General features: G+C 37.6%; 1 protein-coding gene across 1 annotated transcript in view; it reads left to right on the top strand.

Moving 5' to 3' along the window:
• Positions 1-26,283, top strand: part of PLCL2 (phospholipase C like 2) — a 106,652-nt gene that overhangs the window by 53,984 nt on the left and 26,385 nt on the right. The window contains exons 3-4 of the mRNA XM_082319478.1: positions 5,563-8,049; positions 11,507-11,710. Of these exons, the coding sequence (XP_082175604.1) occupies positions 5,563-8,049; positions 11,507-11,710 (2,691 nt within the window). The remainder of the gene's footprint in view (positions 1-5,562; positions 8,050-11,506; positions 11,711-26,283) is intronic.

The following is a 26,283-nucleotide window of genomic DNA, read 5'->3' as shown; positions in this document are numbered from 1 at the left end:
TAGGCTTATGTTATACATCATGCTGTTAAGCTAGGTGATTTTGCAATTGCTGCTGAATTGCATTTGATGAAGACAGGCAGTTTTCATACTCAAATTGGCTACTTAAGTATCACATGCGCTATAAAAGCAAGTCATCAATGAGTTGTATAGTGTCGGAAGAGTAGTTCGCTCTCTGTTCATCATGAAGATGATTAGACTCTGTTCTCGTCATAAAGTAGTGAATTGTATTGCAACTGTTGGCTACAGATGTACATTAAATTACTTCTAAAACAGCTTTTATGATATATGACATTAAATAATAGTGTAATTTAAAAAAAAATAGAGTTAACCAAACTTTGGCATGGCCTGTGTTCTCACCTACTCACCAGTAATTGTCCAGAGTATTGCCACAACACTGACCCTCAGGTTCACAAACATGTCTCTTAATTCAGAACTTCCATGCAAAAAAAATTTGCTTTATTTTAAAGCTCTGGAGTCATTGTACGTAATTGCAGTCTTGTTACTACACATATGTACAGACGTTGCCATCTTTGCTAGGCTGAATGGCTCAGCATCCATCTTGTTTCTAAGCCTGTTTTGGATTAATTAAGTAGACGTTCTTGGGACTGTGGCTCTGTAGACTGTGTGCCATCATTGCCACAGGGAGTGTGAGTTTCTTCACACGTTGTCAAAGCTCAGCCATTTACAGTCAAAAAGTCTGCAGTGAGGTGCTGGGGTTGAGGGGAGGTGTCTTGTGCTCCGTTTTTTGTGTAGTCGCTTGGTTGGCAGAGCAGTCACTGACTCATTGAGTGACTGGGCTCTAGTCCTTCTGCCTGGGGATCTTCAAACACACAGCTCCTCGTGTGTTAGCTGCATGCTCTCAAAACGAGGATGGAGCTGCCTGCCAAGCTTCTGATGAACCTCTGGTGTATAAACACGAATGGGAGTTTTGTACGGTTAGAGCATAAACAAGCAGCAGCAGGATCTGTCACCTGGGGAGGTGGATATTCCTCTCAGAGGGCAAAATTCAGTGTTCAGTTCCCTGCTGCGTGGACTGCTTGAATGTTCTGCATTCAGGGTCACCAAGTGAAATATTTATGGAGTAATGACATCAGGGACTTTCACTTCCCAGACAAGTGCTCTGAAAATGTGTCATTCTGCCACTTCCTCTTGTTACCGTTGTGTTTTCTTTGTAAAGTCCTCTGTCCCCCAAGGGGTTCCTTAGAGGGCTCAATGCAGATAGAGGCCTCCATCTTCACATCCCCATTAGCGTAACTACTGCATCAAAGCTGCAGGTAGCTGCTTTAGTTGTGGAGAGAGGCAGGGTTGCAGACACCCATCTCTGAAGTCTGCACTGGCGAGCGTAAGGACCATTCTGTACTGGCAGATGGAAGCACCGTCCTGCACGGTGCTCCGGCTGCAGCCCCTCGCTCCCCACCTCGGCGGGTGGCAGGCCCCTGCCTTGGGCGGGAAGTTTTTTCCCAAAGTGTTCTAGATTCCACTGTACTGAGCAGTACCTAAACTTTGGGATTAAATCTTTTTTGAGGTACTGCTTTCCCTGTGGTGTCTTCTGGGGCATGATTCATTTGGGCATTTACAGGTCGTAAAGTTCACTCTCTGCATCCTTTCCTTCAGTACGTGTTTGCAAACCTTGCACTATTCATTGTTTCCTCTGTCATCCTGATCATTACATTATCAAATCTCTGTTTGAACTCCACCCCTGTCCCTATCAGTACCCGTGGTTATTGGGACTGTACTTTTCAGCAACTCTATCATAAAGTTGCATGTATTAAAAGCTTTGCTCTTCAGGAATGAAGTGCCTATCTCTCAGCATCTGATTCAAGATTCTTTGTCGTCTCCAGAATTCTGTTTTGTAAATAGTGCTTAGTCACACAACCATTTCTTTGTCTGTACCTTGAGAGGAATAAAAAAAAGTTATGATGGAAATACTCTTCCCTGTTTGCTCTTCTAAGCCGTTTGCTCCAGCTGTCTCTGTCTCTCAAGTGCCGTAGATGTCAGCTGGGATTATTTCTGGTTTTTAAACTGCTAGATACTTTGCTTTCTGTTGCTACAATCTCCTGGATAAACTAAGCTCTTTGTGTTGTCAGTTGTAGCGGATATTAGCAGAGTTTCACAACAGTTTTATTTGTGGTCTGGTCTGTTTCTCAAAACTTGCAGGTGACCTTGGATGTGGCACACATGGTTTTAGGAAATACAGTGATGATGTGGTCGTTCTGGTTTCAATGTTAAAGTCTGCTGAAGAACAGGCAGTCTTTAGGGGAAGTCCTGAGTTATGGTGACAGTACCTGTTATAATCTGAAGATTGACATGGTCTTCATTGTGTGAGAGATCCTAGAAGGACTCTGAAAGTTGTTTCAGCACAGAAATTGTAGCTTCTGCCATGGACAGAATTATGCATCTGCACTGTAAAGCCAGTCTCACTTCAAGCATCTTGAACAGCATCAAGAACACTGTAAGTCTCATGAGTGCCGAGAAGTCACTCCTGCGTTCAGACACATACAGTTTTCTGATATGCCAGTCTTTTTGATTCAAGACAGACTTAAGGCCATAAGAGACCTGGCCCAGTTCATGAATGCCACCCCACTTTCAGGATGAAATCCTCCACATCATATAGCAGAATATATCTGCCTCCATCTCCATGTCAGACTGTATCTCTGAGGCTCACAAACCTGTTTCATACAGTTTGTGCACACTCTGTGCTATTACATTCTCGGCTTACAAGTGAGAGTTTCTGTTCTGTTTCTTTTCAGATGGGTAGATAATCCAGACAGGTGGGTAATTCCGGCCAGTGTCTTTGGGAAAATATCCTTTAAGTTCTTCTGTTTATGCAGATTGATTGTGACTGCCATGTCTCTTTCAGGATGGGGGCTTGCACAGGCAATCTGGTAGCTTAGGATCATTGATCTCTGGAGAAGCAAAAACCTATGAAGGATGTACTGGGGCTCAGAGCTGTGAGAAACTCACAAGAATATTTTAAAACTTGTCTTCGCGGTCATCACATTCAGACAGTGATGTCTACCACCAGCTTTATATGAATAAGCCAAGAGGTGAGATTTCTTTACCCTGCAGAAATGCCGAATACTGTCGAACTGGCTTCAAATTCACCTGGCAGGCAAGCAAAATAGTCTTGCAGGCATGGTAGATTGAGTTATTCTTCTGATCTGCATGTGTAAACTCCAATTCAGTCTTTAGGTAACTAGAGCCGGGAATGGGGTTGCCTTGAGATGTACCTATTTACATCAGATGGCATCAAGAAATGGCAGATTTTTTTCTCCCTTGCCATTCAGTGTCTTGGATCAGACACGATCCTGGTCATAGAGAAAGGCATAGACCTTCCTTCTGCTTGGTAATACTGGTCATAGTCAGGCAAGGTAATACTTCCTAGGCCTTGATGGTTCTTGTGTCAGGAGGTTATCTGTCAGCTGTCTCTCACTGAAGAGTTCAAGAAATATATTTCCCTCATAGATCTGTGACTGAGAAATCTGGAGCATTAAGGAGTTGCAGCACGCTTCATTCCAGGCCCTAAAACACTGGACAGGAATGTCATTTCTGTGGGGCTGTCCCTTGCCACTTTTTCAGGTTAGGAGATGTAGATAGACAGGTAGCCAGATAAGAAGCTAGGCTTAAAATAGAACAAAAATCTTTGCAAACAGAAATCACGTTTGTTATTTATTTTTTTTTTAAATTAAGGAAATTTGCTTTTGTTTGAAAGCAGTCCTCATGCCCAGACTACATGTAATGAGATTCCAAGAGTCAACCCTGTGCGGTATCCTTTGCAGGTGTTTGATCTGGAGTTAGAAATGAAACAGTTGTCTGTAGGGTTATTCACTTCTACTGGTCTCTTGAGAACTTACATAAAGCAAATTCTGCTGTCATTAAAGGTGCAAGAATCATATAGTTGATTAATTTTCTCAAGCATGGAACAGCAAATATTAAGTCTGCTTACTTTACTAGTAATTGTTTTCAATGAAAGGTTTTTTGGATGCTTATAAATTAAATTACAAAAACAGAATTCTGCATTTTTAATTTAATGAAATTAAACATACAGTACATATGCCCTGAACTGGAAGTGCATTCTGTAGTGGATGGTTTTTATTTGAACATCTGTTCAGACTAGCAATCGTCCAAAGTTTTCTTTCCCTCTCCTTTCTGCCATATAAGCAGTGCTGATTTGCAGTGGAACATACTTCAAATGGAAAACTATTAGAGGCAAAATCAACATTCTTTTTGTATAAAGCTGGAAAAGTAACTTTTTGAGCCGTGCTGGAATATAAGAAGAACACTTCTAAATAGGGTATTTAACATAAAAAGATTATTTCATGGAAGTATTATTTTGGACTAAAGGTTAGCTTATCAAGAGATATGATGCTTTTAAAAAAAAAAACAAGACGCAACATTTTTTCAGTCTCAGAAAATGCAGATAATGAAAGCACATAGTTTTCTTAAATTCAGTCCCTTCTCACAAAATGGATTATACCTAAAAGTGATTTGTTACCAATTTATTTGCACTTGTTTGGATCAATACAAACAACTACTAGAGGTAACTAAATGACGGGGGTTTTTTTTTGGTTCGTTTGGGTTTTTTTGTTTGTTTGTTTGTTTTTGTTTTTAATGGCTTATGCATCCAGTTTTCTACCCAAGCTTTCTCTAGTAAACTAAGACCTCTGGGTTATTTCATTGTTTTAAGAGCAAAGGTGAATCACTTTTGCTTCCCTTTCTGACCAGGTCTTGCATTTTCCATTCAAGTTCTTTCTGATGATACGCAGCTTCTTTGGAACCAGTTAAACTTTAATCGTCTGAGATGGTTCCCTCCGGAGTCACTGTCGTATTCCTGAAGCTCAGAACTTGCAGTGAATTATATCTGTTCCAGTCCAGACACTTGTGTTTCAGCGTAGCTTCTTAAGACGAATGTGGATGTTTTCCTAGTATGGGAGTGGGATGCATGTGTCCATGCTCTGGGCAGCCTGTGGGAAGAACATGGATGGGTGCAGTGGAGAAGGGAGCTCTGCATAATAAGTGCTGTTAACGTCTTGTGTACTTAGATTAGGACCATGTCCTATGGATTTTATATAGTTAATTGTGTACTAATGTTTCTCTGGTGTTCACGAGGACCCTGTCGGCATGGTATTAAAGCCTTATATTCTGTATTGATGAAGTTTAGCAAGTATCTGTAGGACTGTATTAAGGACTCAGAGGAAAGCTTACTTCTTACTGCCTTGGCTGTAGAACCCATTATCTCTGTAAGCAGGTTATTACTGTTAAAATAAAATGCATTTATACAGCATTATTATTTCACTAGCATTCAAAACTTTTTAAAATTTTCTGTTCATAGAAAATATTAAAAAAACCCCAAACCCCGGAAGATTACTTGTATAGGCAAGAACAAATATTAAGCCATTATTAGTATTTTCATTTGTGATGATTCCAATAAGAATTTCCATCTTAGTGGTCATCGCACAGATGCTAGACCTTTTTAAACTACTTTATGAACTTTCGATCTATTTCAATGTTGAGCAAAACCATACTGATACCTGTTTTCTTCTTTTCCCCCTTTTTTACCAGGATGGTACGAAACAAAAACGAGAACGGAAAAAGACTGTGTCATTTAGCAGTATGCCAACTGAGAAAAAGATCAGCAGTGCAAGTGACTGTATAAACGCGATGGTTGAAGGCTCTGAGCTCAAAAAAATTCGATCCAACTCTAGGGTGTATCACCGATATTTTCTTTTAGATGCAGATATGCAGTCTCTACGCTGGGAACCTTCAAAAAAGGATTCTGAAAAAGCAAAGATTGATGTTAAATCGATCAAAGAAGTAAGAACAGGAAAAAATACAGATATTTTTCGCAGCAATGGAATATATGACCAAATATCAGAAGACTGTGCATTTTCAATTATATATGGAGAAAACTATGAGTCACTAGATCTTGTTGCTAACTCAGCAGACATTGCAAATATTTGGGTTACTGGCTTAAGATACCTGATTTCTTATGGAAAACATACCCTAGATATGATAGAAAGTACTCAAGATAATATGCGGACTTCATGGCTTTCACAAATGTTCAGTGAATCGGATGTAGATAATTTGGGACATATACCCCTGTGTAATGCTGTACAGTTTATAAAAGACTTAAATCCTGGTTTAAAAACTAATAAAATTGAACTAAAATTCAAGGAGTTACATAGATCCAAGGAAAAAACTGGTACTGAAGTAACAAAAGAAGAGTTTATTGAAGTTTTTCATGAGCTTTGCACCAGACCTGAAATCTATTTCCTGTTGGTTCAGTTTTCGAGCAATAAAGAATTCCTAGATACCAAGGACCTCATGATGTTTTTAGAGGCAGAACAGGGTATGGCACATGTCACAGAAGAAATAAGCCTTGAAATTATTCAGAAATACGAGCCAGCCAAAGAGGGCCAGGAAAAGGGTTGTCTTTCTATAGATGGGTTTACGAATTACCTTACTTCACCAGACTGCCACATATTTGATCCAGAACATAAAAAAGTTTGTCAAGATATGAAACAACCTTTATCTCATTATTTTATAAATTCATCTCATAATACATACTTGATAGAGGATCAGTTTCGAGGGCCTTCTGACATCACAGGTTACATTCGCGCTCTTAAAATGGGTTGTCGAAGTGTTGAACTGGATGTATGGGACGGTCCGGATAACGAGCCTGTGATTTACACAGGGCATACAATGACATCACAGATTGTCTTCCGTAGTGTGATTGACATTATTAACAAGTATGCATTTTTTGCTTCAGAATACCCTCTTATTCTGTGTTTAGAAAATCATTGTTCTATTAAGCAGCAGAAAGTTATGGTACAGCACATGAAGAAAATTTTAGGGGACAAACTACATACGCAGTCTCCGAACATTGAAGAGTCTTATCTTCCGTCACCGGAATCACTTAAAGGGAAAATACTAATTAAAGCAAAGAAGCTTTCCTCTAATTGTTCTGGACTGGAGGGAGATGTTACAGATGAAGATGAAGGAGCAGAAATGTCACAGAGAGTGGGCAAAGAGGGGGTAGAACAGCAAAACTCGATGACGGGGAAACGATTTCAGCTCTGCAAAGAACTCTCTGAGTTGGTAAGCATATGTAAATCAGTTCAGTTCAAAGAGTTTCAAGTTTCATTTCAGCTCCAGAAGTACTGGGAAGTGTGCTCGTTTAACGAAGTGCTTGCTAGCAAATATGCCAATGAAAACCCAGGAGACTTTGTAAATTATAACAAACGTTTTCTTGCGAGAGTTTTCCCCAGTCCTATGAGGATTGACTCTAGTAATATGAATCCCCAGGACTTTTGGAAATGTGGTTGTCAGATAGTAGCAATGAACTTTCAAACACCTGGCTTAATGATGGATCTTAACATTGGTTGGTTTCGACAAAATGGAAACTGTGGCTATGTCCTTCGTCCTGCAATCATGAGAGAAGAAGTATCCTTCTTTAGTGCGAATACAAAAGACACCGTGCCTGGAGTTTCACCTCAGCTGCTTCACATTAAAATCATTAGTGGGCAAAACTTTCCTAAACCCAAAGGATCAGGTGCCAAAGGTGATGTTGTGGATCCTTATGTCTATGTTGAAATACATGGAATCCCTGCCGACTGTGCAGAGCAAAGGACGAAAACGATGCATCAGAATGGTGATAATCCAATTTTTGATGAAAGCTTTGAATTTCAAATAAATTTACCAGAACTAGCTATGGTGCGTTTTGTAGTACTGGATGATGATTACATTGGGGATGAGTTTATTGGGCAATACACTATTCCCTTTGAGTGTCTACAGACTGGTTATCGGCACGTTCCTCTGCAGTCTTTAACTGGTGAAATTTTAGCACATGCTTCCTTGTTTGTGCATGTGGCCATTACTAATCGAAGGGGTGGTGGGAAACCTCATAAGCGGGGCCTCTCTGTGAGGAAGGGCAAGAAATCAAGGGAATATGCTTCTATGAGAACATTGTGGATTAAAACAATAGATGAAGTGTTCAAGAATGCTCTCCAGCCTATTCGGGATGCCACGGATTTGAGAGAAAATATGCAGGTACAGTTTTTACAATGAATTTATTGGTTCTTACGTGTATTTTTGTATTACGATGCATATGGAATATATGTTTTTAAGAGTCTTGCTGCATTTTGTAAGTTACGTTATTCAAGTCTAAAGCTGAACAGCTTTAAAAATGGATTATGTCAGAGCAGCCTTTTAGGTGATACTGTCTGTTGAGGTAACCTTGGATGCATATGCGTATTTTGTTGAATGTGAACTGGAAATACGACTCCAGTGTTAGAACTCAAGCCTGTTGACTTGTCCTATGTCTTTGAAGAAATGCTAGATATGCACTAGAAGAAAGTATGGCAATATTTTAGTTGTAGAAAATTAAGTTAAATAGAAATGCAGAAGGAAAATACAGCTGATGATAGAAAAAGGAGACTTTACTGCTTATTAGAAAACTTCTTGTACATGAAACTATATTTAGCATAGTTTCACTGAGGTTTTGTTTTTTCGTCATTCCCAAATAGAAGGTAGTACTTTCAGGAAGACCATTTGCTTTCCATGATTCTCCTTAGCAACAGTATGTTAAAAATACAAGGAATTAGTGCTAAGGTATTAGAAAGGAATCCTCTAGAAGAAACTACCTTACCTTAAAGGTCACGTATAGTAAACACATTGAATTTCAGGAAAAAGTACAGGCTGAGGTGCTTGTTTCTGTGGAAGCCAAGAGATCCCACTTCAAAAATGCATTGTTTGGAGATTCCAATAAAGATTCCAGGTAAATAAACCCTTTTAGACGTAGATTAAAGTGAGTTGTAAAGTTGTGTTTTATTTAATAAAGCTTTTAACTATCTATAAACTTCTGATGGAATCCTAGCAGTGATCAATAAAATTAAGCGTAGTGTTTTCAAATGAAGTGACCTGTTAAATCCTCTTATGTAATGTTAAGGGGAAATGATTAAAGGAAATGTCTGAAACTTGATTCTGGATTTTAAAGGCACATCAGTGTAGATAAATTTTCTTCGTGAATAATCTTATATTAAAGTGATTTTAATAGTAATACAGTTTTGAAACGTAATTTTTCTTCACATGAAAGCAGAAATTAGTACAGCATTATGAAGCTCTCCTGTTCTACTTGGTATATAAAATCGCTATACTGAAAGATGATTAAAAAAATACGGGGATGATGTTTTGACTCATAAATGTTTCAAATTATGGGCTACATATAAAGTGAACTTTACCTATAGGTAACCTACTGAAGGCTAGAATTCTGTCATATAAAGGATACTGTATTTTAAGATACCTTTCAAGTAAGAGCTGAACTTAAGATTTGAGGAAACAGTGAAAACATACAGTTTTTGTAGCTACTTTCAGCTCTTTACTGTGCATGCTGCAGTATTTTCCAGAACTGATATAATTGAAAACAGGCTCTGCAGCGTGCTTTCTTTGAACATGAGATATTAAAAGGTATTTTTTTGTATTCTATTCTGACAATTTGAAAGTTGTGCTATCAACTAAATCCATCATTGTCATCTCTTATAATGCTATGTAGAAGATATTTTAGGTACATGAAGGAATATTAGTTTGGCATGCCTTTACTGACAGATTATATAATGTGCACAATTTAAACTCTGCATAACTAATGTTTTACAGCTAATAAAAGTAAATAAACCACTCAAAATAAATAACAACTTATGTCAGGGAATGTGAGATTTGTTTAATTTCTATATTACTGAAATTTTGTGTTATAAATTGTTACGATTTTTGTGATACAGAAATAATGTCCCCACAAGCCAGATTATAAAGAGCAAAGTTGTTTTTTTAATACAAGACAGAATAAGAGAAAAAAAGAAAGTGTGCAGCAGTGAGTTTAATGGTTTCTCTAAATCTGTATACAAATAGCTAGCCTTTTTTCTTCCTTGTTAGGTACTACATTACCGTGACAAAAGCTGATGTCATAGCTTGTTGTTACATATTAATAATCACTGATGAAAGTATAACATGAGTGATTAAACTGGATGTGATGTTGCATGTTTAAATTGCTTGACAGTATGAGGGATAGTTTCTGGATATAGGGTTGGAAGTCCAAAGGCAAGAGTTATAGCCGTAGGTCTGTCCTGCCTGTCATTAATTAATATATACGTTCCCTGGGTCCTTGTTAACCTCTCTGTAAAACTGTTGTTCATAATGGCTTACGCATGATGTTTATCTGAAACAAAATCTGTTTGAATGGACTTCCCAATCTCTGTCTTTTCAACTATGTAATTATTGTGTCATTAAGGTGTGGTCCGGTTAATAAAAGTAGTTTCTGTTCCATGGACATTTACTAGATGCTACTAAACATTTACTCAGAGTTAAAGTACACTGTAAGTGACTGTAGTAGATGTAATTTAGTATCTGCATAATTTTGCATGAATATGCTATATATACATATTTTGAAGTCTGCTTCGGGTATTTTGTCTCATAAAGGGACAGCAAAATATTTCACATTTGATTCCTGTTTGCATTAAGGTTGGCATTATGTCTCTCTAAGAAATTTGTTCACAAATGAGTCTTACCATGCCAGCAAGATGGAAGGTTAAAATGAAAATCTGTGTCAGATACCCTGCTTGGGTAAGACGTGAGAGAAAGGAGCACTGAGCACATTTGTAACTTAAATATACCGTGTTTTTGTTTTTGTTTCCTACAGGAACACAAACTCCAGACCTGCCATAGATCACCAGCTCCCACTTGGTACAAAAATCCTAAATTCATTACAGTGCTGAGAATATTCCCATCATGGAATTTCAGTGGCTACTTGGAGTCACATTGTATTTCTAATACTGGAAATTTTCTTCAAGTTTAAATATATGGTTTTACATTCTACCATATTGGATATAAAATACAACTATAATAAATTTTAGGGAAAGGTACAAAATTGGTATTTATATTAAAGTACCTTAAAAATTCACTTAAGTGTGATTCTGTGATAGGAATGACATCAGTAGTGGAGTGCTGGGTTTGTGAATCACACCAAATGGGAGCCAGCAGATCCACAGCACGTCTGGACTATAGTTCAGGTATGTTTGAAGTTACAAATGGGCTGAATTCCTCCTTCCACTTCACTTTGCTTATTTGGGACATTCAGCACTTTGTTTCTCTTGGTGGCATTTTAAAAATTACTTTGAAATGCCTTTAGAATTTTTCAAAATATATAACCAGTATGTTTTAGAATTCATTTATTTGCATGGTTAATTTTAGTTGTGATAGAGAACAGAGATACTTGTTCTAAATAGATTTTTTTTTTTTTCCTGTGGCAAGTATTGAATTCTGTTTGAATTTTTAACATTTTTCGTAAAATAAATGTGTAATATTTGTTGGTTTGGAAAACTGCCAATTCTTCAGGGAAAAGCTGTGGTAATTCCATATTGTAGCTCAACTCTAACAGTGAAGTGTTTTATCCTGAAAAAATGAGACATCAAAAATTCATATTTAACTGTAAAGGAAACTCTTTCTTTCCTTTTTGCAGAATGCAGTAGTTTCATTCAAAGAATTATGTGGCCTCTCTCCTGTAGCAAATCTTATGCAGTGCATTTTGGCAGTGTCTACGCGCTTGGTTGGGCCTGATAATACGCCCTTGGTAGTACTGAATCTCAATGATCAATATCCGACGATGGAGCTCCAAGGGATTGTTCCAGAGGTCTTGAAAAAGATTGTAACAGCATATGACATGGTGAGTAGTCCTTTGTGGTTATTTTATATGCTATTTGAAAGACTTTCTTTTTATAATATTCAGTACCATGCCTGTTTTGAAAGGTCATTTTCACCTGTGATTTCCTATTTCATGCTTTATTACATGTGCTTCAAAGTCATTCCCATGAATTTACAGCAACTGATAGTGTTTTCATATTGAGTAAACCATAGAGATTACTATACTGCATGCAAATACTTAAGTGTTCGTACACTTCAGAAGGCCAAGTGGTTATGATCAAGAGGATTTAACATGAAGAGGATGTATTAATTTACCTGTTTTGTAGTAAGTTGAAACTTTTTGCATATCTATAAACCTCCCACGCTAATTTGCTACTTTACATTTTCTAGTTTGTGGACCTTGATTTCTTTTGGCTTTGACTTAACATAGAATAGAAAAATGTCAGGAAGTGCTTTTAGGAATTGTGCTTTTATCAGCACCTTGAAGTGTTAAATTCTACACATGCTTTTTCATTTTCCTTTGCTGTATCTTTCTTACAGATCTCATTTGATTAGGCATCTTTACATCTGTAAGCAGCTGTAATGTTAACTTCAGCCTGTATACTTCAGTAAAGACGTAAATTGTGTCTTTAGAGACTGGAAATTAAACATTTTGCAAGAAGGAAGGAAGAACTAATACACTGAGAAATACTGACTTACATCTGCCTTGCATTTATTTAAAGTATGCAAAAAAGATCCAGACAAGCGTGATTTGAAATGTCCCCCTTACTTCCACTGAAGTAACCTAACACAGAGTAATTGAGCCTTTATTTATTTATTTAATGATTTCTTTAATTTGCTGTATCATCTGACAATAAGTAAACATTTCTAGGATAATTTTGCATTAATTTTGTGCACTAAGATGAGAAACGTCACCTGGCAGGATCAAGTCACTGTTTTAAAAAAAGTCCTTGCTATTTAAAGAAAGAAAATGAAGGAAAAGAAGCCAGTAGCCCAGTTTCATATATATCTTTTAAACTGCTTTCTAAAGAAACAGTAGCTTTAGAATAATGCTATACCAAAGTCCAAAAAGCACTCATTTGTAATTAGCAATTTAGGTAGAGTTTATGTAGTTCAGTGATGATGTAAATACAACAGAATTTGGTTGGAATGGTAGCACAGTTACAAGAAGATAGTGGTATATCCTCTTAGTGGTAGCTTATAGGATATCACTATAATTAGGATGCGAACAAGCTTGATTGTTGGGATTATACCTGTAACATGTACGTAATGAAGTTCTATCTTGTTGATGGAGATGCCTTTACCTGCAGTTTGTTCTGATGTGGTGATGCTGCTTGTTAGTTACTAAGCTATTCCAGATACTTAAAATCTTTTTGTAAGTCTGGATTAAATCTTTTTGTTTGAATGTCACTTAGATAGAGGTGACTCATGACTTCAGAAATCTTTACAATCCAAGTTTGGTTTGCTCCGTGTCTCTCACATATGTTTTTTTCCCCCACATCCTGCAGTCTACACATGATTTCAATATTTGTGTACTTTAGAAATCTATACTTTATTTTCATATGTAAGAATAATAGAATATTTATTTAGTGGCACGTTCAAAGCATTTTTCCATCTGCTCTTCCCTAAAGCATGAAGACTCAATTTCATACAAAGACAAAGAGTATGATAGTGCTTCTAGCTCTAAATGACATTGAAGATCAGTAAAAATGAAGATTATTTTTGTCAAATAAAACTTACAAATTAAACTAATGAGATGCATTTCAATTTCTGAAACTTTAGTCTTGCCAATACTCTGTCCAGTTTGACAAAAGGTTTTAAGCAATTAAAATCTGTAGGGTGTACTGGAGAATGAAGTCAGCCATGGGAGCCATACTGATAGCACTTGTTTCTGAAAGCACATTGTGAAACAGTGGGAGACATCTGTATCATCCTTTCCTCAAGTAGAGGACAAGAGATGTGAACCTATTTAGCTCATATATTGATATTTGCTATAGTGGCAGATGTTTAGAGTCTGATACTGTCATAGATAGTGTTCTTTTTGTGTGTTTTTGGTGTAAATTAATATAGTGAGCCCTCAAAATGACACATATTATCTCAATGGTTGGTTTTGGCTTGGGGATTTTTTTGATATGATTTATTGACAGGTGGGTGTAAAATTTAGCTTAATATGAGAAGCCTTATCCAGAATTAAGAAAGGGTAGATGTACTGTCAAAGTGATGATTACCTACTTGTCTTATTTTCTGCTGGCTTAGGCCTCAATGTAGGTCAAAATTATATAACTATGTTCCTCCAGTGTGGCAAGTACTGTAAGTATGAAATCGTGTTGATAACAGAGATTGTGTTAAATGTTTGCTAAATAAACCTCGGTTAGTACCATAAATACATGGGCTGTCATTACCTTGTGTGCGTTCTCAGTGTGGCACATGTAATGATGTTCTCAAAGTACTGCTGTTTCAGGATCGTGATATTTTTGGCTAATGAAGGGATTCTTATTTGTCAGAAATACTCTCCTTTTTATAAAATGATAATAAACATAGAAAGCAATATTCAGAATTTGTTTACATTGGGAGTGCTTGAAGGACTCATCGTAGCTCTGTAAAGTGAGAAAGGATGTAAGACCTTTACAGTGGGACAGTCACTCCACACTGACATAATTACAAGAGTGCAATACCGCAGGGGCACATGGAAAGGTGAGAATATCTTCAGCCTAGCACAGGTACATACATTTTTTTAAAGAAACAATGAGGCAAATGATAAGAAGTTAATTAGCATATCACTAGATACTTGGGTTTTTTACATGTAAACAGATAGCACATAATGCTTTCTTAAATTGTCAGCATTCACTACTACATTAATGGAGGAGATATAAGTGATAAAGGCTAGTAGTATTAATGGATTAAAATATTGTTTTTTTGAATTTAATGAGTAATTTGTCACCAGCATTATTGGAACCAGAAGTTTACCCAGGAAATAAAAGGGTCTTCTGCTTTTATCCATGTTATAGGAGCTGGGGTGTCTTTTCAGAATAATGAAAACCAAATATAACTAGGAATTTTTGAGAAAGACAAAAGTTTAAGTTGTGTATTTTTCTCTAGCTTCTCCATGCTCCTGAGTATTTTTCACCCTAAAATCTTTTCACTGTTTAACAATGTTTTATTTTTCCCTCTCGTTCATGAACTTCAGCTTCCTTTATGTGATACTTCAGCATGCACTCTGTTGGTGTCATCACACCCATCACTGATCAGTGCTGCAGACTGAAGCTTGGAGTTAAGGCAAGTGCCTCTTCCACACCATTGCATGTTTGTTTTTTTTTTTTTTTAATGTCTTATAACCTTTAAGATAAACAGTAAGTAAACCTTAAAAAGTTATGCTATAGCAAGAGAAAAAAAAAATTGTCTCGTCCTAAGTCTGCAGCATTACTCAGTGATGAGTGTAATAACCCTGCAAAGATATGCTAGAGGATCATACAAATGAAGCCAGATATTGTGGAGAATTTGACTGTCTCTGTCTGCCCTTAGTGGAGGATGAAGTGTCCCATCTGATGAAGATAAGGTTTTCTGAACTTTGCAAGCAGGCATTTACTTCTAAGAGGAAAGTAGTGCAGAAAAGGCAGAGAACTGTACCTGTGTGAAAGAAGATAAAGTAATGCTGCTACAATAATTAGCATTAAATGTTACTAAATCCTAATTAGATAATGCTGCTAGATCAATTTTTTCACAGTTTCTGGTGCTGGGTTTTTTTTTTATTTTTTTAATGTTGAGGTTATGCCGTGATTCAAAATAGAGTCTGCAGACTACAGTATAGGAGGTCTGTATTTGATTCAAATGAAATCAAGTAAGTAAGTTGAATAGATTTTGTATACACACCCTAGGGATAGGCTTGAGAGCAGGGCTGTGTTTATTGGTGGGGGTTGTGAGATGATGAAGATGAGAGGTATTAAAGTACAGCAAAGCTAGGGAATTGGAAAACAGATGATTGGTGATTAGTAGCTCAATAGTAAGCTTAGATCCGATTACCTTATTGTTGGCTCATTTCAACTACTGACTCAATAGGGCACATTGCATATGCAGTCATGTGGAAGTTAACTTCATGTTATGGAGTTGCAAATTTGGCCGATGACATAAACTGAATATGATAGCCTATATTTTGCACTTGAACATGTCCATCCTGTTGGGAAGTTTGACGCTATACCTTGAAGAGTTATAGACTGGACTAGTACTAGTAGGGCTTATTAAAAGACTATCTAAAAGGGACTGATTGCCAAGGTGTTAGTAAAATGTTAATAGTCCTCTCATACTTCAGCTACTTATCAAAAACCTAATTATTCTTTACCTTTAAAACTCATCTTGATATCAACATAGATGAATTGGGCAGGGCACTTCTGTATCGGGCATGTTGGATTGAAGCTCAGAATTCTGAAGGAAGCAAATAATATATCCATTGCCTCTTTCACAGGGCCTAAAAAAGAATGATTAGCAAATCCATTTTGAGTTATGCTTAGCTTGTAAAATCTGTATTAATTATCTTGTTGTTGATGTAGGTCCTTGGTTATGGTTACTTTGCAAATGCAGTAAGAAGGATTTCAATCATTCTGCTGTGGTTATAGAATTGTATCTTGAGAGAACAAGTAGATGAAAACTTTTCTACTTCATCTCAGCTTACTAATGTGCCAGAGTTATGCGGTTGAGAAGCCTTTGTTCCACAAATTAACCTTCGAGATTGCAAACTTCTGGGGTAACCAAAAAATACCGGGTGTAGTGCTGGTAATTACCAGTTTATCTCCTAAAACAGAGCGAGTGAATAGGTTACTTTAACTCTTGTGTAACTTTATTTTGATCTAAATATGCAGTTTCTGATTGTGGCAGAGAAGGCTGAGTTCAAGATGGTCACCAATCTCCTGTAATCGAACTCAGTCTTTGCATCTCATGTTTTTAAATCATGTGATAGCATCTGACCACTATCTGCTTTGGGCACCTGAAGAAAATCCATATTTTTCCATCTGGTACCTTTTCTGAGGAATACGTGACTGGCATAGACTGTGATAGCTGTGTTCTGTTTCCTGGTTGGTTCAGAATGTTGGTCTTGAGCTCATGTCTTCTGGAGTCCAGCTCCGTGGGTGTTCCATGTTACAATTTAACTCTTAGCATCATCTGGCTTATAAAGCAAAGAACCTAGGCTTTGCACAGAAGATTGAAAAGCTGTTATTCCTTGCTTTTGTACTTACAAGCATAACTACCTAAAAATAAGGAACCTTGTTAAAACAAAAAGTAAGAGAAGTAGTCAAAAGAATAGACATCATAGACACACTAAAGATATCACACAGGGGGCTTGAAGTAAATATGTACCGCTTACCAAAAAACACTTGAGGAGGATAAAAAAGAGGAGGTGCTGTTCAAAAGCAGAAGGCATCTTCCAAAAAGCTGAAGTCACATGCAAATGAGGAAGATAGGATAGATATTTAACCCTGCCATGGCTAAATAAAAATATAAGAAAGCTGATAGTGAAGAATTTTAGGAATGACCTGCACAGACTTAAAAATAACAGTAACTTCTTTTCTGAAAATACCAGAAACAGGAAGCCTGTTAAAAGAGTGTGTATGACCACTAATTGATTGAAGTATAAAAGAAAGCCCCAGGAAAAGAAATAAAACCACAACACTAAATTAGTTTTTGCATTCATTTACCTGTGGAGATTAAGGTTTCACATGAAACGCTTCTCTATGAAGGCCTCATTGGAGAATTCACCTCTAACTGAAATGCCGATAGAAGATATTACACAGGAAAGGCGAAATGACTGAGAAAAAAATTGCCGGAAAGAGGTGATATTCGTTCAAGGGTTCTGAAACATCAAAAGAGTTGATATATCCAAACTGCTAATTGTTGTGTGTATCCTCTCACTTAAAACTGGCTATCAAAGTTGTTAGTGTGGTGCCAGTGTTTTAAGAGATTTCCAGGGAAGATCATGAAATTACAGATCAGACAGGCTGACATCTGTACTGTGAAAATGGGTAGAAACTGTTTTGAAGAAGAAGATTAGAGGAAACATGGAGAAACATGTCATGTTGGGAAGAGTCAATACAGCTTTTATAAAGTGAAGCGCTCATTAATCTCTTGGAGTTTTTTGAAGTCAAGAAGCATGTAGATATGGACGATTAGTCTGGTTGGATTTTCCAAAAGCATTTGGCAAAGTCCCTTTTCAAATGCTCATATTGAAATGAAGTTACTATTAAATTTTTAGCCTTTTAAAATTCTTAGCTCTTCTCTGATAGCTGGAGTAAATGTTGAACATAACCTGATGTTCCAACAGGAAAAGAACTGTTAAAGACAGTTGCTTGTGTTGATTTTTGCATTAAAGTATGTTTTTCCAGTAAGTGGATTAGAGATAGTAGGTATAGCTCCAAAACCTTTGGTCTAGCTAAAATAGCTAAGTACTCTTGAAGATGCATGACTTAATGATGCCCCCAGATTTGCAAAGATTGTCAAGGTGTGAGGTATGTGGGTGCTTAGAGTTGAAACAACTTTATCAGTCTTAGTGGTGGATTGTTATAATGTGTGTTAAAACGATAAGTTTCAGAGTTGGTAATAGAAATGCAATATTTAAATACCGATAACACACACTGTCTCACTATTTCCATTATTGCCTCTGGCTTTGTACAGTATGTTTACTTTCATTATCAAGTCTCTGCAGAGTTAGAACTGTCTTTATTTAGGTAATAAATGGATACAGTTCAGTGGTGAAGAGATCTAAGGGAAAACATATATCATTCATTGCAATATATTGCAAATAGCCCAGCTATTGGGTTTTCCCATGTTTAATAAACTATAATAATTGTAGATCCTGGTTTTTGAGATGAATTTCAATAGTTACTGATTGTGTAGTTGTTAGTCTATCACAAAAACTGATGGAAAACAAAGTATTGATGGAAAATATAGTGAATAGCTTGGGCAGTTTCTTCAAAAAGAGTTATGTTGCTTATTATCAGTCTTTATTTTTCCTGTTTTATAACAGGACAGTCATTCTAAACTGAAGGTTGCAATTATGCTTCCAAAAACAGAGCTGCAGATGATAACCTCAGCTTATGTTGGGCTTTTCAGTCCACAAGGGCAGAAACAAACGTCTAATTTTGGATATTCACACTCCAGTGCCAAATGTTGGAATGTATGAGCTGTTTTACATTGATTGAAAAGCTCTGATAATGACAACTTGATGCTCCTGGGAAGTCAAGATTTCTTAATTTTTTGTTAAGAGCATGGACAGTGAAGCTTTTTGTATCCTCTCACTAATCCCATTCTGGCTAATGGCTGACTCACCGTATATCTAAGAGCATAAAATAATACGACTACCTAGGAAGAGGAGTTCATCTAGCTTACTGTCCTGTTTCTAATGTAGTCCAATGGAATGTTTATGGAAGAGCATAAAAATAGGTCAGATGCATAGCAACTTCTCTTAAATGTACTCTGTATTTCCAATAGTAGTTCTCTTTTTCTTTCTCAATAAATTCTTAATCTTCTATTTGTCTCTGTGATTCCTGTGTGAAAAAATTGTGGTTATTGGAACTGTTACTGACAGTTTTAGTTTCAAAAATAACACTACCTATTAATTTTTTCACAAGGACGCTAAATTTCTGCTTCTCTTCACAGATATAGGATATTTTCCTTTCATATATATGTGCTTCCTTATTGTTCGCTTTTTACATAGTGTTTTCATTCTATCAGTTTTAGTTTAAAAACGATGAAAATCATTTTGCTGTAACTGCCAGAGTGTCAGGAAAGCAAGGAGAAACGACTGTTGGATTTAAAAGAGTTTGATGTCATTGTGTGCATAGTTTAGAAGAGAGCTGCTGATTATTGTCTTCAACCTAGTCTTTCTCAAATACTTCACTCATGAGGAATTAAGAAAGAACATAAGACTTTTTAAGGGAGAACTTGTGGACTGTTTGTTCCTTTGGTAAATTTTCTCGAGCTGTGGGAAATCTAATTCATTTTGGGATACTGCAAAATTAAGAACAGATGATGTCGTATTTTTTCTTGGGCCTTCAAGAATTAGTTTCGGTAAGTGGATTTCATCTCTTACGCTCCTGACTGCATTATGGCATAATCTCAGCTTGCTTCTTTCTGAAGGAAAAAAAACCCCAACTGTTCCATGTATGTGTTTCCTAGAATACAAAACATCTCAAAAAGAGGTGAGAGAGGAAAGGAGGCTGAAAAAGTGAAACCATGAGTCCATTCCTATGTTTTTCCCACTTATGGGGATATACTGCCACTGTCAATTAGGTACAGCATTTACGTTTATATCGTAATATGCCAGTGAGTTCAGGAAGCATAATGGAAATTTCCTCTTCATTTGTCCTGTCAGAGGACAGCCTGTTAAAGTCTAAAGGGAAACACAATGCTATCATAATATATGATATATGTTATGGTCAAGGGAGGTGATCCTTCCCCTTTATTCAGCACTGGTGAGGCCACACCTGGAGTGCTGTGTCCAGTTCTGGGCTCCCTAGTACAAGAGATATGGACATGCTGGAGAGAGTCCAACAAAGATGACAAAGGGACAGGAGCATCTCTCCTATGAGGAAAGGCTTAGAGAGCTGGGACTGCTTAGCCTGGAGAAGGCTTGGGGGGGATCTCATAAATGTGTATAAATGCCTGAAGGAAGGGTGCAAAGAGGACAGAGCCAGGCTCTTTTCAGTGGTGCCCAGTGACAGGAGAAGAAGCATGAAATGAAACACAGGAGGCTCCATCTGAACATCAGGAAACACTTTTTCACTGTGTGGGTGACTGAGCATGGGAACAGGTTGCCCAGAGAGGTTGTGGAGTGTCCACCACTGGAGATATTCAGAAGCCATCTGGACATGGTCTTGGGCAGCCTGCTCTAGGTGGCCCTGCTTGAGCAGGGTAAGTTGGACCAGATGACCTGCAGAGGTCCCTTCCAACCTCAATGACTCTGTATTTCTGTGCTAAATTTATTTTCTTGCATAGTTGGAGAAATAATTTCTAGTTTAGACAATATGTTGGCTAAAAAACTTATTGCTTTGAACCAAGTTTAGTTTGATGTGAGGAGTCCTCTGTGTGTACAGAAGTAGTAGTTAGCAGCTTTGTTTTCTTATCTTGGCGCTTAGGAATATACTTGGATAGTAGAAAGATCAGCTGGTCTTCAATATAGAGCAGCTTTGGATGATCTGAGCAAAACCACACCTAATTTTTCTCTATAATGAAGTTATTATTGGTTGTTGTCTTGAGACAGAAAGCTCAGTTCTAAAAATTTCTTTTGATTAGAGATGTCAACTTTACTAAAATCCTTATTTACATAGAATCATTGAAGTTGGAAGGCACCTCTGGAGATCGTCTGGTCCAACCACCTGGCTCAAAGCAGGGTCAGGTAGAGCAGATTGCCCAGGGCTGTGTCCAGTTGGCTGTTGAATATCATCAAGGATATTGAATATTCATCAACTCCACAACCTCTCTGGGCAACCTCTTCCAGTGTTTGACCACCCCAGATTCCCACCGAGCCTTCTCTGCTTCGGGCTGGACAGTCCCAGCTCTCTCAGCCTCTCCTCATGTGAAAGATGCTGCAGTCCATTCATCAATCATCTTTGCGGCCCTTGCTGGACTCAAACCAGCATGTCTATGTCTCTCTTTTACTGGGGAGTCCAGGCTTGTATGCAGCACTGCAGATGTGACGTCACCCATGCTGAGTAGAAGGGAAGGACCAAGTCCCTCGGTCTTCTGGCGATGTACTTCCTTCGGTATGCTCAACTTGCTGTCCACCAGGACACCCAGGTCCTTTTCTCTGAAGCTGCTTTCCAGCCAGTCAGCCTCCAGCCTGTACTGCTGCGTGCACGGGGTCATTCCTCTCCAGGTGCAGGACGTGGCCCTTCCCTTCGCTGAACTTCATGAGGTTCCTTACGTCAGCCCACTTCTCCAGCTTGTCAAAGTCCCTCTGAGCAGCAGCACCACCATCTGCTGTGTCCGGCCTCCTCCGAGTTTTGTATCTTCTGTCAACTTGCTGAGGATGCGCTCGGCCCCATCATCCAGGTGATAGATGACAATGTTTAAACAGTAGTAGCTCCAGTATCAGCCAGTAGTGACTGTCCTCCAGATGGACTTCATGCTGCTGACCACAATGCTTTGAGCCTGGCTGGTCAGATACTTTTCAGTCCACTGCCCACTTATCTGGCCTCCACTTACTTCCTCAGTTTGTCTGTGAGGATGTTACGAGAGACAGTGTTGAAAGCCTCAGTAAAGTCAAAATAAAAAACATCCACTGCTCTCCCCTCCTCCGTCAAACCAGTCACCTCATTGTAGAAGGCTGTCAGGTTGGTTAAGCCCAATTTGGAAATCCATGCTGACTTTTCCCAATCACCTTCTTGTCCTTCCTGTGTTTGGGAATGGTTTCCAAGAGGATTTACTCCACCACCTTCTCAGGGATTGAAGTGAGCCTGACTGGCCTGTAGTTCCTTGGTCCTCCTTCTTACTCTTTTTGTAGATAGGAGTGAAATTTGCTGTCTTCCAGTCCTCCGGAATGTCCTCTGATTGCCATGACCTTTCAAAGATAACCAAGAGTTGCCTTGCAATGACATCAGTCCACCCCCTCAGGACTCATGGATGCATCCCACATATAGGTCTCTGCGTTCCATGAAATTGTCATTAAACAAGACTCAGTGTATCTATTGCCAATCAATACCTACTTTATATAACATGAATTACTCAGCTCATGGACTAGCTGTGGTCTTTCATTGTTAATTTCTAAAGTTTCTCTGCGATTTGAAGAAAAACTTTAAAAGAATAATAGAAATCTGCTCTGCTGGGGCCTTTGCGGGTTTTTTCCTGTCTCATCACTTGTCAGTAGTAGTCATCAGGAAGTTGTAATCTCTGAAAACTGTTCAGCTATCTTTTTTCAGTTATCTTTTCCGTGCAATTTTGCAAGGTATTCTTTATATATTTTAAAGCTCTGCTAAGAGGTTTTCTGGAAGACTGTAACTTGAACTTGGGACAGAGAAACATATATTGTTCTTTCTTTTAAGATGCTACTTTGCAATTACTTCAACATATTTCTTTGCTGTATATCACTCCTGTTTGAACTTGTGGACCCTTTACTCTTGAAAACTGAGTAGCACTGCGCTAGTGCTAGCAGTCTCAAGGGTGGTAGGTGTAAGGTTTTTATCACTGCTTATTAAGTTTTGAACTGAGGGTAGTAACGTGAACATGAGTTGCTTGCTTATAAGACGTCCACTTCTGTCATTTGTGGTGGTGCTAGTTAAAAGCTGGACATTTCAGAATGCTTTCATTGTGTTGTCCACACTGTTAGAACAATTCATTTGAGTTCTGAGGTTTAATATTGAGTTTACAGTCTGATTCTCCAGGCATTTCCTTCCTTATTGCTATAACACCATTCTTCCCCAGAGGAAAATCAAAGGCAGTATATATAGTTCAAAACAACTCTTTATGCAACTTCAGAGCAAGCTGACCGTGGCAGTTGTCACTGAAAGGACTTCTTTTGCTTGTTCCAGTGCCACAACAAAAATGCCTTCTGGTGCATTGACATTGAATACTGGACTGCTTAGATACAGGTTATAGATATATTTAATTAGAACTGACCATATTTTGTTTGAGTTCCTGGTACCTACAACGGTTCTTGAGAATAGAAGTGTTTATACAGTGTCCCTACCAGACTTCTTTTCCTTGCCATTATTGCTTGGGGCAATGGTAGCAACTTCTGACCCTCTCTGGGTCACACACGTCTTTTGAAATGGTGCAGATACTGTTAGCAGTTTATGCATTGTAGTTTGGGATGCCCTGTGTTTGGTTTCATTTTTTATGAAGTGCTATTTGCTATTGGTGCTATTTGTACTATTCTGGACTTAATAAAAATATCTGGAAAATGCAAATTACATTTTTGTTACTACTGTTAAGAGCACCGGTTTGGCCACTGAATACTAAACTGTTTTCAGAAATGGTGTAGTTTGTGGTCTCAGAAGTACATCTAATATGCTGAGATTTCAGACAAAAGGAGAATGTGAGCAGCATTTCGTGGAGAGAGCCATTCTAATAAAGATTTGGTTTATACCTACTGTATGGTTTCAGTTCCAACCTTGGAATGTAGGTCTAACAGTACTGGCAACACATATTCACAGATTTCAAAATGCAAATGTGTAGTGTGCTTTACTTGCTAAAAATAAAGTTCATCCCTGGTGCTGCAGCTCTGTCAGTGAAGGTATTTTCTCTCACTGAGTTTCATCAGCCAGACACAGTTTATCATTGGCTGGTTTTTCCACTTTAAAGTGCAGCTGATGTCTCTCTTGGTGTGCTACCAACCAATTCCACATGGAGAGGAATTAATAAATCCTGGGTTTTTTTAAAGATTTCTTTCTCAAGGTCTCTATTCTTTGTTAAATGTGATGTTTAAAATATTTAGAGTTGAGTTCAATCTACATCTTTTCCCGAAGTTGGGGGCATAAACAGGATGTTCTGTCTTCTACCAGAAGACCTGTCTTCATGAGCTTAGTAGAAATAGATCTTCACGTGTTCAAATTCAGCTGAAATTGAATGAATGGTCTCAAATACATGCATGTGTACATACGTGTGAGCACTTATATACATGCATAGACGTACACAGCATTAGTTGATAGCACTTATCTCTTTCATAAAACAACGAAACAGGCTTAACAAAGCTTTGCAACATAAAAAATAAGCCTAAAGGGTACTCTAGACATGTATATTATTTTTTAATTGTCTGTAACTGTCTCTTTTAATGAGAGTTCTATTTTGCTGCAAAAGAGGATAGATATGTATTTTTTTAAGTATATAACTTCTTCATTTGGTTTGTGAAGAGACTGTCACCTAAGTGGTGAATGGTACTGTTAGCAACACCGTTCCATCAGTTTGAAGCAAGAATTGTTTTGATTTCTAACCATCATCATGCTTTTTACGGCAGGGACAATATATAATAATACAGGTCTCTAATCTTCACTGAGAACTCTGGACTAATCATTTAGTGTTTATTTCTAAGACCCCTTAAGAATAATTTAAATATTTTTTTACATCTTTCTTGACATTTGTCCTTTTGTTAGAATTACTGACAGTTTTTCTGATAGCTAGGTAAAACAGTTGCATGATTTAACAAATAGATTTTGACATAATAGATCAAACTGTCAGCCTGGCCTCCGCAAAAATGTGATGACTGCAAGGCTCATAAAGCATACCATTCTGCATTTCCCATTTTCCATTGACCAAAAAAAAAAAAAAAAGGGAAGATAGTGCTGTATGTAGTGAGCACCAGAGCAGTTCTCTGGTCATATTAAGATTGGGGTGGTGTGGGGAGGTGGGAATTGAAGGGACAGTTGGACCAATTCCGGCAAGTGTTATACATTCTGTATTTAAAATATATTCGTTGGACATTTTTAATCTTTACTTCCAGAAAAAAAAGCAACATAGGTTAGAGATGGGAATTAACATTGTAAAAGACTTGCTAGAAAGTATAGCTACTAAACTTCATATAATATCTGTTCTTTTCTTAGAATAGGTGTGGGTAATTTGCAGTGCATTTTTAATGATCAGCTGGTAGCTGGTTGTTCCCTATTAAATTTGTATGCATTTCTCTTTCCAGTTTTGTCACTGATAATATTCTCAAAGTTGGCTGTAGTTAGCAAATACCTGCTTATTGATTGGCTTGTTCAGTATAGACTAGTCTAATATATACTAGACTCTACTTGGTCTTTCTCCTCAATTTCCACAACTAGTTTGCCTTGAGAATTTAATTTCTCATTCTGCTGCAGACGTACTGTTTTTCACACTAAAGCTCCTGCTTACTCATCATTTTCTACTTCACTTTTATACCAAGCACACACATACGTACAAGTATCATTTGGATCAGGCTAATTTTCTGTTTAAATATAACCATTTATACTCAGTTGTTCCATATGCTGTGTCTACCAAAAGTCTTTCAGTCTCTGTTAATATCTACATGAATGTTTTCATGATGTTATAATTTTGGCTTGAACACCAGAGAGAATTTATATGTTCAAACGCTCCGTAAGAGTCTTAACAAATAGCTGAATAGATACTAAAAGGTGACTCATGGTGACGAGCAATATAAGAATAAAACTATAATCCACTAATACTGTTACTTTATTAATTAACACAACCAAAAGGTGAGACCTACTCATGCACACAGCATACTGCTCTGTTATTTCCTTAGTGAAGGACATCAACAAAATTGGGGTGTAGCATAATATTGATGGAATGGTAGTGGCAGTCAACCCCTGAATTATTGCTAGCTCAGCCAATTTTGCTTAGTGGTGCTGTTAATCTTAAATACAGCTTTGTATGTATTTTAGAGACCAAAGATAAAGAAAGTAACTGTTACTGGCCTTGGTAATATAAAACTTGATATTACAATAAGTTCTGTCACATGAAATGCGTTGACATTTTTCTTCAGAAGTTGCAGAGAGGACGTCGCTTTTGATCTGAGAGTATTTAGGCAAAGCAACTTTCCGTACCAAAACTGTGAAATATTAAATCTGCACACATGATTATAAATTCTTCTTCAGTATTAGCCTTGCCATGATGAAAGAGCACTGAAACAGCGCTTAG

This window comes from Platalea leucorodia (genome assembly GCF_965183815.1).
Source record: "Platalea leucorodia genome assembly, chromosome: 1".
NCBI classification, from domain to species: domain Eukaryota; kingdom Metazoa; phylum Chordata; class Aves; order Pelecaniformes; family Threskiornithidae; genus Platalea; species Platalea leucorodia.
Note: the sequence above shows the minus strand (reverse complement) of the source record. Positions and strands in the feature narration are given on the sequence as shown.